At 43.3% G+C, this 13,962-nt stretch overlaps 1 protein-coding gene across 1 annotated transcript in view; it reads right to left on the bottom strand.

The window, feature by feature from the left end:
- The window catches only part of CFH (complement factor H), a 1,163,637-nt gene that overhangs the window by 1,095,889 nt on the left and 53,786 nt on the right, over positions 1 to 13,962 (bottom strand). Inside the window, exon 2 of the mRNA XM_075322035.1 lies at positions 7,420 to 7,605. Coding sequence (XP_075178150.1) covers positions 7,420 to 7,605 — 186 coding nt within the window. The remainder of the gene's footprint in view (positions 1 to 7,419; positions 7,606 to 13,962) is intronic.

Below are 13,962 nucleotides of genomic sequence, written 5' to 3'. Positions count from 1 at the left end.
TGTTGGGAGACCCGGAGGTCCCCTTCACTGACGGATTTGGCAAATTCACGGCGACTCCTAGCCTTGCCGGGATCCGAAAGGCCCCTGCCAATGGTGCTGGCTTCTCCTTGTATACCGGTCCGGTACCGCCGGGCCACCACCCGTCCATGGTCCTTTCGGCAACCTCCGATCAGCCTCTCCTGCAGACGGTCACCACCGTCTGCTAACCTTGCTGTCTCAGTCCGGGGCACACACCCGGACCAACTTCAGGCTTTCAAACTGTCACTTTCCTCTTTTCACTTGCTCCTCTACCACCCAACTCCTCTCGCTTCCTCCTCCAACACTAATCTGCCTGGTTTTCCCACCTCCAGGGCTGTGAACTCCTTGGTGGGCGGAGCCAACCGCCTGACCCACCCCCTGGTGTGGACATCAGCCCCTGGAGGAAGGCAACAAGGATTTCTGGTGTAGCTTTGGTGTACCTTTCCGGGGTGTAGGGTGTGGTGGTGTCATTACCTGTGACCCCTGGCTTGCCCAGGGCGTCACATTTCTGTTATATAGCAGTGTGTAGATATATGTCCAGTGACCATTTGAGTTTGACTAGTGTGTAAAGAAATCTTGCTGTTAGTCGGTTATCTTGCTAAATCAGACTGCACAAATCTATATTGAAACTTTGACTTAACATACTTTGCATGTATATCTGTATCTGTAATTGGCAGATTGATATTAGAGTTTGGAGGTTTCTCTCCTCTCGATAAGATATTAGTCACCATATAATTGAATACCACGGTGACTTGTTGTCACACCCATTTTGCATGTTGATTTATACACTGACTATTTAAAAATATATATTGTGCTTTAAAACTTGTACTTAATAAAATGTTAAATGTTTTCACTTTCATCATTGTGCGAAAGAACTCTTTTTCTGTATGTTTGCATTTTGTACTGTATATAATAGTTCCCTTAGGGGTCTTGAACCTGCAATAGTCTGATCACTTGTTCTATTTACAGCAATGTCAAAAGATTTGCTGTATATAGAAATTGCAGTCGCCTATGAACTCTGGCCATGTGCTGGTTTTTATTGGGGTACTGAGATGATAGACACATGGGTGATCAGCAGACCCCTGGCTGTCATGACTACTCATCGGCTTCCCGTGAGGGGATAGATCAGTGTGCCACCATGTTAAATTCCACCGTCAGAGATTGACAGCAAAATTTAAAAGGTTAACAGCAGCGGGCGTTAAACGCAGATGTTGGCTTATTAAATCAGCCAACATGTGCAGAGAAAGATGCAGGCTCAGTGTGCGAGCCCTCAACAAAGGCAGGGAGAGGATACATGATGGACATAATACATCATTCGTTGTTAAGGGGTTAATTAATATTTTGATATATTGTCCTTTTCTTGTACATTGTATTGAATACTGATGTATTGTATATTCTGGTTAATCTCTTGTAATCACAAATACAGTGGGGGAAAAAGTATTTAGTCAGCCACCAATTGTGCAAGTTCTCCCACTTAAAAAGATGAGAGGCCTGTAATTGACATCATAGCTAGAACACAACTATTAGAGACAAAATGAGAAAACAAATCCAGAAAATCACCTTGTCTGATTTGGCAAGATTTTTGTGGAAAATAAGTATTTAGTCATCTAAATACATGCAAGACTTATGGCTCTCACAGACCTGTAACTTCTTCTTTAAGAGGCTCCTCTGTCCTCTACTCATCACCTGTAGTAACGGTACCTGTTTGAACTTGTTATCAGTAGACAAGACACCTGTGCACAACCTCAAACTGTTATACTCCAAACTCCACTATGGTGAAGACCAAAGAGCTGTTGAAGGACACCAGAAAAAAAAATGTAGCCCTGCACCAGGCTGGGAAGACTGAATCTGCAATAGGCAAGCAGCTTAATGTGATGAAATCAACTGTGGGAGCAATAATAATAAAATGGAAGACATACAAGAACACTGATAATCTCCCCCTATCTGAGGCTGCACGCAAGATTTCATCCCGTGGGTTCAAAATGATCACAAGAACGGTGAGCAAAAATCCCAGAACCACATGGGGGACGTAGTGAATGACCTGCATAGAATTGGGTCCACCATAACAAAGGCTACCATCTGTAACACACTACGCCGCCAGGGACTCAGATCCTGCAGTACCAGACGTGTTCCCCTGCTTAAGCCAATACATGTCGGGGCCCGTCTGAAGTTTGCTAAAGAGCATTTGGATTATCCAGAAGAGTGGAGAATGTCATATGGTCTGATGAAACCAAAGTACAACTGTTTGGTAGAAACACAAGTTGTCGTGTTTGGAAGAGACAGAATGCTGAGTTGCATCCAAAGAACACCATACCAACTTTGAAGCTTAGGGGTGGCAACATCATGCTTTAGGGCTGTTTCTCTGTAAAGGAACCAGGACGACTAATCTGTGTATTTGAAAGAATGAATGGAGTGCAAACCTCCTTCCATCAACAAGGGCATTGAAGATGAAATGTGACTGGGTCTTTCAGCATGATAATGTTCCCAAGCACACTGCCAGGGTAACGAAGAAGTGGCTTCTTAAGAAGCCTATGATGATCCTGGAATGGCCTAGCAAGTCTCCAGATCTCAAACCCATACAAAACCTTTAGGAGGGAGTTGAAAGTCCGTGTTTTCTAGCAACATGCCCAAAACATCACTGCGCTAGAGGAAATCTGAATGGAGGAATGGACCAACATACCACCAACAGTTTGTGCCAACCTTATGAAGACTTACATCAAAATATTTGACCTCTGTCATTTCCAACAAAGGATATGTAACAAAATATTGAGATAACCTTTTGTTATTGACCAAATACATATTTTCCACCAAAATTTGCAAAACAAATCTTGCTAAACCAGAGAAGGTTATTTTCTAGATTTGTTTTCTCATTTTGTCTCTCATAGTTGTGGTCTACCTATGATGTCAATTACAGGCCGACCTCAACTTTTTAATTGGGAGAACTTGCACAATTAGTGGCTGACTAAAGACATTTTGTGCACACTGTAAGGCGGGCTTTGCACACTACGACATCGCAGGTGCGATGTCGGTGGGGTCAAATTGAAAATGACGCACTTCCGGCATCGCATGCGACATCGTAGTGTGTAAAGGCTCGATGATACGATTAACGAGCGCAAAAGCGTCGTAATCGTATCATCGGTGCAGCGTCGGCGTGATCCATGATTACGCTGACGCGACGGTCCGATGTTGTTCCTCGTTTCTGCGGCAGCACACATCGCTGTGTGTGAAGCCGCAGGAGCGAGGAACATCTCCTACTGGCGTCACCGCGGCTTCCGTAGGATATGCGGAAGGAAGGAGGTGGGCGGGATGTTTACATCCCGCTCTTCTCCGCCCCTCCGCTCCTATTGGCCGCCTGCCGTGTGACGTCGCAGTGACGCCGCACGACCCGCCCCCTTAATAAGGAGGCGGGTCGCCGGCCAGAGCGACAGTCGCAGGACAGGTGAGTCCATGTGAAGCTGCCATAGCGATAATGTTCGCTACGGCAGCTATCACAAGGATATCGCAGTTGCGACAGGGGCGGGCACTATCGCGCTCGGCATCGCAGCATCGGCCTGCGATGTCGCAGCGTGCAAAGTGCCCCTAAGGCTTTGTTCACATTAGTTTCACAGCTTTCATTTAATGCAAAACCATATAAGTGTAAATGCTGGATCCGCATAACTGATAATTCCTGCATATTTGGGAATGCCTATAAAAGCTCCCAGAGAAAAATCTCTTTAGAACAATATTGCACAAGTCTAAAGGGGGCTTTACATGCTACGATATCGTTAATGTTTTATCGTCGTGGTAACGTCGTTAGTGACTCACATCCGGCGTCACTAACGGTATTGCAACGTTTAATACTTACCAGCGACCTTAAACGTCCTCCAAAGTGGTGAAAATCGTTCACCATGGAGAGGTCGTCCTAAAACCAAAAATTGTTAATGATTGTTTATAGATGTTGTTCCTCGTTCCTGCGGCAGCACACATCGCTATGTGTGACACCGCAGGAGCGAGGAACCTCACCTTACCTGCGTCCCGCCCGCAATGAGGAAGCAAGGAGGTGGGCGGGATGTTCGTCCCATTCACCTCCGCCCCTCCACTTTGATTGGCCGGCCGCTTAGTGACGTTGCAGTGACGTCGCCGTGACGCCAAACGCACCTCCCCCTTAAGGGAGGGATTGTTCGGCAGTCACAGCGAGGCCGCCGACCAGGTAAAGGAGTGTGACGCTGCCGTAGAGATAATGTTCGCTGCGGCAGCAATCACAGGATATCGCATGCATGACAGGGGCGGGTGCTTTTGCGTATGATATTGCTAGAAATTGCTATAAATATTGTAGCGTGTAAAGCCCGCCTAAGTGTCTTTGAGGACTATTAGCAGGTCTGCGAGGATGGTTGGTATGCCTTCTGTGAGAAATTGGCCAGTGTAAAAAAAGCTTTATTAACTGCACACTAAAGGGGGCTTTATACGCAACGACATCGCTAACGAGATGTCGTTGGGGTCACGGAATTCGTGACGCACATCCGGCCTTGTTAGGGACGTCGTTGCATGTGAAACGCACAAACGACCGTTAATGATCAAAATTAGTTACCTAATTGTTGATCATTGACACGTCGTTCTAATCCCAAATATCGTTGCTGTTGCAGGATGCAGGTTGTTCGTCGTTCCTTCGGCAGCACACATCGCTATCTGTGACACCGCAGGAACAAGGAACAACATCGTACCTGCGGCCGCCGGCAATGAGGAAGGAAGGAGGTGGGCGGGATGTTATGGCCCCTCATCTCCGCCCCTCCACTTCTATTGGGTAGCCACTTAGTGACGCCGCTATGACGCCCAATGAACCTTCCCCTTAGAAAGGAGATGGTTCGCCGGCCACAGCGACGTTGCTAGGCATGAAAGTTCGTGTGACGAGTCCGAGCGATGTTGTGCGCCACGGGCAGCGATTTACCCGTGATGCACAACCGACGGAGGTGGGTGCTTTCACCAGCGACATCGCTAGCGATGTCGCTGCGTGTAAAGCAGCCTTAACTGTCATGTTCCCACACAGCTTACAGCTGATTGGTGAGGTCCCAGCATCAGAATGCACTGTAATCAAATTATTGTCAGGGAACTCTATGAAAATTAGCAATTGTCCAAAGAGGAGAATGAAAAAAGCCGTTACTGTTTTTTTTTGTTTATTGCTGTTTATCTACATTTTTTAATTTTCTCTTAAATGAAACTTTTAGTGGGTGCTAGCTTACTAAACAAATTTGATCCTCGAAATAGAATTTTTATGTTTGTTCGTAACTTTTTATAGTTTTGCAATATACTATACAGTATAGTATGAAATGATTTTGTGATTTTAAAAGGTTTGCAGGGGATATTACATATTTGTCCGTTTCATATCATTTTCAGAATATTATTGCCCCAATTTAACATTTGTGGGGGGGTTCAAGTCACTTTCCTTTTTGTCTTGTGGTACTGTATCAGTTGTCAATTTTGGTGTGAAATTCATCACAATGCTGCAAACGATTCATGAATTTGACAAAAGAGTGCTTTACACGCTGCCACATCGCTAGCGATTGCTAGCAATGTCGAGCACGATAGCACCAGCCCCCGTCGTTCGTGCGACATTTGGTGCTCGCTGCCGTAGCGAACATTATCGCTACGGCAGCATGACATGCACATACCTTGTCAGCAATGTCGCTGTGACCGCCGAACAATCCCTCCCTCAATGGGGAGGTGTGTTCGGCATCATAGCGACGTCACTGCGGCGTCACTAAGCGGCTGGCCAATAGAAGCAGAGGGGCAAAGATGAGCAGGACATAACATCCCGCCCACCTCCTTCCTTCCGCATTGCCGGTGGACCCAGGTAAGGAGATGTTTGTCGTTCCTGCGGTGTCACACATAGCGATGTGTGGTGCCGCAGAAACGACGAACAACATCATACATGTGACAGCAGCAATATTAAGGAAAGGAGCGACGTGTCAACAATCACTGTTTTTGAACGATTTTGCAATCGTTGATCGTCGCTTCTTGGTGTCACACGCTGCGATGTCGCTACCAGCGCCGGATGTGCGTCACTAACGACGTGACCCCGACGATATATCGGTAGCGATGTCGCAGCGTGTAAAGCACCCTAAACAGTCAAAAATGGGCTTTCTTCCTCTCCTGACCTATTTTGGTAATTTTTGGCGACATTGGTGCAGAAGTAATAAATATGAGCCAAAACATTGGCATATTCAAAAATACTCCAGGTGGAACTAGATTGACAAATTTTCTGACTTTTAAAGTTACAATTTTTGAATCAAATGAAAAGATCTGGAATTGCTAGACTCAGCACTGAAAGTGTAAAACAGAAAGAAACAGATGAGCACATATAAAATGGGCCTAAAAAAGGCACAAAAATAATAAATTGGGAACAAGCAGAAAAGGAGAAAAACATAAAATTACACAAAAACAGGGGCAAGGGCAATGATAAATTGAGGCCAAAGATTTTTTTTATATATATGTAAATTAAAATATTCCACAAAAAGTAAGAAACTACTATATACATTTTTTAACTCCTTCACCCATAAGCGATTTTTCATTTTATTTTTTTCCTCCCTTCCCTCCAAAATCAGATCCGTTTTTATTTTTCAGGAATAAGGCTGTACAAGGGCTTATTTTTTTGCGCCCTGAGCAGAAGTTTTTACTGATATCATTTTGGGGTAAACACGATGTTTGATCAGTTTTTATTGCATTTTACTTTACGGTTGCAGTGAGCTAAAAAACACCCCTAATTCTGGCATTTTGATGTTTTTTCTCATTGAAACACTTACTGATCCGAATAATTTACTTTATATTTTGAGAGATTGCACATTTCTGAATGTGATCATACCAAATATGTGTATATTTTTATTGTTTTATTTTTAATGGGGCTAAAGGCGGGTGATTATGGGGGGGGGTTGATTTTTTATATTTTTTAAAACATTTTTTTACTTTTTAAAGTATTTAAAAACGTTTTAGGGGACTTGAGGCTGTGATTGTCTGATCACCTGTCCTTTACAGAGCAGGGCATCAAAAATTATGACCGCCTACAAACGCTGACTTCCAGGTGGCATTTACAGAAGTATTATGATGACAGGCACAGAGATTAACAACTGACCTTTGGCTATCCTGACAATCCATCGGCATCCTGTGAACATGTGATGGGGACGTCAATGGGTGGGATTAGTGACTCACTTCCTGTCGGCAGGTATTAAATACTGCAATTACAGATTGACAGCTGCATTTAAATGAGCTGTCAAGTGCAGGGAAAGATGCTATCGTGAAGGGATAAATGCTATATAATGAGCTCAAAAGTTTGTCATAGAAAATCTACTTTTGATAAACAGCTTGTCTATTTCTACTATATATTTATATACACTTCAAATTGTTATAGATAAGTATAACAGCAATACTTACTTTTGCATTGACCCTTAGTACCAAAAAATTGCCATTCACCATTTATGCAAGCCTTCTTTATTGTTCCAAGTCGAGTATATCCAGGTCGGCACTGGTAAACTGCTTGTGTACCTCCAGGATACCTGTCACTTTCCCAGTCACCCACCAATTCTGCCTCCACCATTCTTTCTGGCCTCTCACATGAGCCTAAATGTAAGTAAAAAAAATGAAGTTAATTGATCAACATTGCAAAACCACATATGGCCAAACTGCATGCATAGATGTAAAACTGGGACATACTGAATATGCATGACTATACATATAGCACAGAAAATATACACTCCTAATATATTATATGCTATATATTCTTCAATTATTTGATGCACCTACTGTAAGTGTTTTTTTAATAGGCCAAAATTGAATGAGGTGACTAAATTTGGTAAAATGCAGTTACAGTTGACCCGTCAAAAACGCTTAGATGTAAAAATTAGACCACATGAACAGGGATAAGTGAATTGTTCCACAGAGTTCAAGACAACATTTCTAAAATTCATGGTTCCATGCGAAGTAAAACATTGCAATCCCATTTGTGAGGATCATCAAAAATATTTTAAAAATACCCAGCATCAGTTCACACACAGTTGAAGAGTCAGCGAGAAGTGACTATCACTGCCAAAGAAAACCATTTTATCCTTGTACTGTGAGGAACTAGGAGCTCAAAGCACAAGCACAGAGGATAGTGATAGAAAAAAGGTCTAATGTGAGCGTGGAATACTGCTTTAGGACTCCGCCACACATCCGTGAAAACCACGTCCGTGTAAAACGGGCCGTTTTTCGGGTCCGTTTTCCGTTTTTTATGTCCGTTTTTATGGTATGTGTGGCCTGCGTGTGTATCCCGTATGCTAGCCGTATGTGCGTGTGGAATGTCCGTGTGTGCGTGAGTGAAATAACTGACATGTGTATGTTTTGTCCGTGTGAAATGTACGTGTGTGATGCAAAATGTCGTTACTACATGTCGGAAGACAGAGTAGCGGGATGAGAATGAACTCGGGTGAACTTCACCCGACTTCATTGTCATGCCGCGGCTCTGTCTTTGTGCCGTGTACTGATTAGCGGTCACCTGTGAAGGATTCACCGGTGACCACTAATCCTCCGAGTGACTGAAGTGTCCCCCCCTCTCTCATACTCACCGATCCCCGATCACCGGCGCTGCACGGCGTTCACACTGCTCCGGCGGCTTTTTCTAATTTGAAAAAGCCGGCCGCCCATTAATCAATCTCGTATTCCCTGCTTTACCCGCCCACCGGCGGCTGTGATTGGTTGCAGTGAGACACGCCCACCACGCTGAGTGACAGGTGTCACACTGCACCCAATCACAGCAGCCGGTGGGCGTGTCTATACTGTGCAGTAAAATAAATAAATAAATAATTAAAAAAAACGGCGTGCGGTCCCCCCCCATTTTAATACCAGCCAGATAAAGCCATACGGCTGAAGGCTGGTATTCTCAGGATGGGGAGCTCCACGTTATGGGGGTCCCCCCACCCTAACAATATCAGTCAGCAGCCGCCCAGAATTGCCGCATACATTATATGCGACAGTTCTGGGGCTGTACCCGGCTCTTCCCGATTTACCCTGGTGCGTTGGCAAATCGGGGTAATAAGGAGTTATTGGCAGCCCATAGCTGCCAATAAGTCCTAGATTAATCATGTCAGGCGTCTAGGAGACACCTTCCATGATTAATCTGTAAATTACAGTAAAAAAACACACACACCCGAAAAAAATCCTTTATTATAAATAAAAAACACAAACACATTCCCTCATTACCAATTTATTAACCCCGACAAACCCTCCATGTCCGGCGTACTCCACGGACCTCCAGCGTCGCGTCCAGCTCTGCTGCATGGAGGTGACAGGAGCAGCAGAAGACACCGCCGCTCTGGTCACCTCCACGCAGCTAATGAGGTGAGTAGCGCGATCAGCAGCTGTCAGTCAGGTAACTCGCGGTCACCGCTGGATCCAGCGGTGGCCGCAGGTAACCTCAGTGACAGCAGCTGACCGCGCTACTCATCTCATTAGCTGCGTGGAGGTGACCGGAGCGGCGGTGTCTTCTGCTGCTCCTGTCACCTCCATGCAGCAGAGCTGGACGCGACGCTGGAGGTCCGTGGAGTACGCCGGACATGGAGGGTTTGTCGGGGTTAATAAATTGGTAATGAGGGAATGTGTTTGTGTTTTTTATTTATAATAAAGGATTTTTTTCGGGTGTGTGTGTTTTTTTACTGTAATTTACAGATTAATCATGGAAGGTGTCTCCTAGACGCCTGACATGATTAATCTAGGACTTATTGGCAGCTATGGGCTGCCAATAACTCCTTATTACCCCGATTTGCCAACGCACCAGGGTAAATCGGGAAGAGCCGGGTACAGCCCCAGAACTGTCGCATATAATGTATGCGGCAATTCTGGGCGGCTGCTGACTGATATTGTTAGGGTGGGGGGCCCCCCATAACGTGGAGCTCCCCATCCTGAGAATACCAGCCTTCAGCCGTATGGCTTTATCTGGCTGGTATTAAAATGGGGGGGGACCGCACGCCGGTTTTTTTAATTATTTATTTATTTATTTTACTGCACAGTATAGACACGCCCACCGGCTGCTGTGATTGGGTGCAGTGTGACACCTGTCACTCAGCGTGGTGGGCGTGTCTCACTGCAACCAATCACAGCCGCCGGTGGGCGGGTAAAGCAGGGAATACGAGATTGATTAATGGGCGGCCGGCTTTTTCAAAAGAGGAAAAGCCGCCGGAGTTTTTATAACAGCCGTGCAGCGCCGCGCTGGAGATCGGGGAATGGTAAGTATGAGAGAGGGGGAACTGACCGACAGACAGCTAGAGGGACAGACAGACATAGAGACCGACCGACGGACTGAGGGAGAGAACGAAACATAAAAAGAAAAAAGACTGACATGACATGAAAAAAGCACAAAACATACAGGGAACAAACAGAGATGCGTCCGTGTCACTCGGACGTGCGCACAGACCCATTGACTTTCATTGGGTCCGTGCTGCGTGTTGCGTGAATAAAAAGGACATGCTGGCGTGAGACACGGCCCACAAAACGCATCACGGAGACGGACTAACGGACATAACCAAAAACGCAAGTGTAACCGCTGAGATATAGTAACATTGGTGCACGTTTGGCCGTGTCTCCAGTATACACGGAAACGGACCAAACACGCACGTGTTTCACGGATGTGTGTTTCAAGCCTTAGAGCCGATGTACCAGATAGAAAATGGGAGTGATAGATTTAATCCGTAATACTAATCCAAAGTTTTAATTTATGTATAGGGAACTGTGATTTGATTTGAATTACTGTGAATTGATTGTTTTGGGATATACTGCAACCTAACAGCTGTATTTTTTTAATGCAATGCATTTAAGGAGAGTCAGTATTAAGCCCCTCTATGTTAATTTTACAGTTAAAAGCAAATTTTGAATTCAAAGTTTGTGTGTATCTGAAAGTATAATTCCTGTAATTTGAGACACAAAAGTCAATTTTTTTTTTTTTTTAAATAAAAAGAAATCTCAAAAATCCTGAAACTTAAACACAACTGTTTACCTACCAAAGTGTGCATGTTGGTTAAAATAATATTTTAACCCTTTCCAACCTAGGACATACTGGGAATGTCCTGCTTGTTGCAGACTTCCTTGCCATTGGTTTACCTAGTACATCCTGGCAATCAAGTTGACATAGAAGCTATGTAAACACGTTCTTCGCCAGGGAATCAGTTTACCTGATAGGCAATCCCTGGCTGTCACAGTCATGAATGGTCACCGTCACAGCCCTGGCTGTTTATCCCCCTAAATGCTGTGATTGATATCAATTGCAGCATTTAGGGGTCTGGGAGAGGGTTCGTGCAGTTCTCCATTTGGTGGCCCCGCAATGTGATCATGAGGGCCTGATCATTCCCATGGTGACCCGAGGTTGTCTGGATGAACTCTGGGTCACCCAGGTATGGAAAGCCTCTGAGATCATGCCAGCATCTTATTCTCAAAAGCTTCTGTCAATTCTGCACTGACAGCATAATGTATTGCAATGCTGGTGCAATAAAAAATATTATATGGCCCACAATGGTACAAAATGAAAACTCCAACTCATCCCACAAAACATAAGTCCTCACATGACTTTGTTGGCACAAAAATGAAAAACCTATAGCATTCAAGATTCAGGGAGGCAAAAAGGCTTTATTTTGTAAAAAAAAATGGTTTTTTTTTAGCATGATAGTAGCCAAACCTAAAAAAACTATATAAGTCTGGTTTTGCTGTAATGGTACCAACCTGAGAAATAAAGTCGCGTTATCACTTATACTGCATGGTTTATGGCGTAAAAAATGGTGCAAAAAATAAATAAAGAAAGCCGATTCTTAATTTGTTCATTCTGCATCAATACTTTTTCCTGTGTCATTTCTCATTATTAAACATCATTACATTTATGGACATCTATGGCTTGATTTATTTGCCTTTGTGGATTAGATGGGTTGTTACCATCATCTGGTGAGAAATTCATGTTAATAGCACATTTAAAAATATATTTACTTAGAGAATTGGTAACATTTAAATACTTATTTCACCTGCAATGATCAGAGTCTGACCATATAATTTGTATAGAAACATCTTATGAGCATGTCATAAAAAGGTCATTGAAAAGAGAGTGGTGCAGGACATGCTGGCCTGTGACATTACTTATTATGAATAATAAATCTTATTTTATCAGCTTTGTCTATAGGTCCCCAAATCCCCTTTTGAAGAAGCTAAGGAGAAACGCGCATTAGGGGTGCTCATTATATTGCACTGGTAAACCTATTTAATCTATTTCTTTTCTAGTTTTGTAATGAGATTTCACTACGCTGTGTTTATGATTTTCTATAGCATTTCACTTGAAAGTATTGCATCTATGTTAACTTTTATATAACCTACCTATACTGTATATCCTGGAAGCTGAGTATAATGCAATTTTATTGGGTGAATGCACCAGACTATGTTGATTGCAGCTTTGTAAATTTTCACTTGGACTTACTTTTGGAGTAATTATCTTGAATTCTAAGCACTTCACACCTTTTATAAATGTCCTTAATTTGTTTATGCAATTGCACTTTATGGTATTTCTTTAAAAGACTAATCAAATATACAAGAGGACTTTATAGCCTTCCTGCAGCATATAGTATATCTCCCTTTTAATGTGCTGTCAATCATGTCTATTATGATATACGGTGATTAAAATTTTTGCAGTTACATTTTTTTGGAGTAATCTCCCTTGATTACAGGCTTATGTGTCCAAAGGTGTTAGAAAACATTCTGTCTCAATCATTGTTCATCAATTTGTGTAAACAGGCCAGTAAAAAAAAGCGCCAAATGAGTTGTGTATAGCTGAACAGAGGTTGACAATTATGCAATCAATGGACAAAATTGCATGTCTATATTCTCCCTAAGCACATCCAGTAGTTCTTTATTTATTGAACAAAAATATAAATGCAACACTTTTGTTTTTGTTCCCAATTGTTCATGAACTGAACTCAAAGATCTAGGACTATTCCTATGTACAGTACCCAAAATGCATTTTCTCTCATTGATCACAAATATGTCTACATTAGTGTCAGGCCCTATGTGTACATTGTGTTTTTTTCTGTGTTTTTGACAATTTTTGGGTGCAGTTTGTGGCACAAAACTGCATGCATTTCCTTTCTCAGCAAAGTCTATGAGATTTCAGTTTTGCTATGCATATGTTGCTTTTTTATGTCGGCAGTTTTGTGGTGACCACAAAACTACAGCATGTGAATTATTTTGCATTTTTTCCCTGCATTTTTCACTAGTGATGAGCTGACTCGCAGATATCTGGGGTCGGTGGGTCTAACCTGGTTTAAAAAAAAAATGGTACTGATTGATCCATGGTATTTGGCTAGATAACGGTCCCCATAAAGTCTACGGGGACCAAAATCTGGTGCTTAAAAATGGTGTTTAAAAGGGGTAGCAGCAAGTGCTTCATACTTACCATTCTCCAGCACAGCTGTAATAACTACTTCAGTGGCCACTCATTCTGCTTCCGACACCACTCATTAGCCTGAAACATATTCACTACTTCCCCCGCCCACTAGCATCTGTAATTGGTTGCAGTCAGACAGCGCCCCAACAATGAGTGGCAGCATGTCTTGTTGCTTCAAATCACAGACACTATATGCGTCTAAGGCATGATGTAAAAATAAAATAATAATAAAAAAATTGGCTTAGGTCATCTAATGGATGCGGCAATTCTGTGAGTCTGCAGGCTGCTATTTTTAGGCTGAAGGGGTCCAATAAGCACAGATCTCTCAGCCTGAGAATACCAGCCCCAAGCTGTTGGACGTCATCCTGGCTGGGTATCAAAATTGGGGGGACCAAATGCCTTTTTTCAAATTTATTTAGATAACTAAAAAAAAGCCACGTGCGGTTCCTCTTATTTTGATACATAGCCATGATAAGTGCATGGCTGTTGGAGACGTATGCTTTATCTGTGCTGGGTATCATAATATGAGA

The sequence above is a fragment of the Anomaloglossus baeobatrachus genome, chromosome 8, assembly GCF_048569485.1.
Source record: "Anomaloglossus baeobatrachus isolate aAnoBae1 chromosome 8, aAnoBae1.hap1, whole genome shotgun sequence".
Lineage (NCBI taxonomy): Eukaryota > Metazoa > Chordata > Amphibia > Anura > Aromobatidae > Anomaloglossus > Anomaloglossus baeobatrachus.
This window is presented reverse-complemented; position numbering and strand designations above follow the sequence as displayed.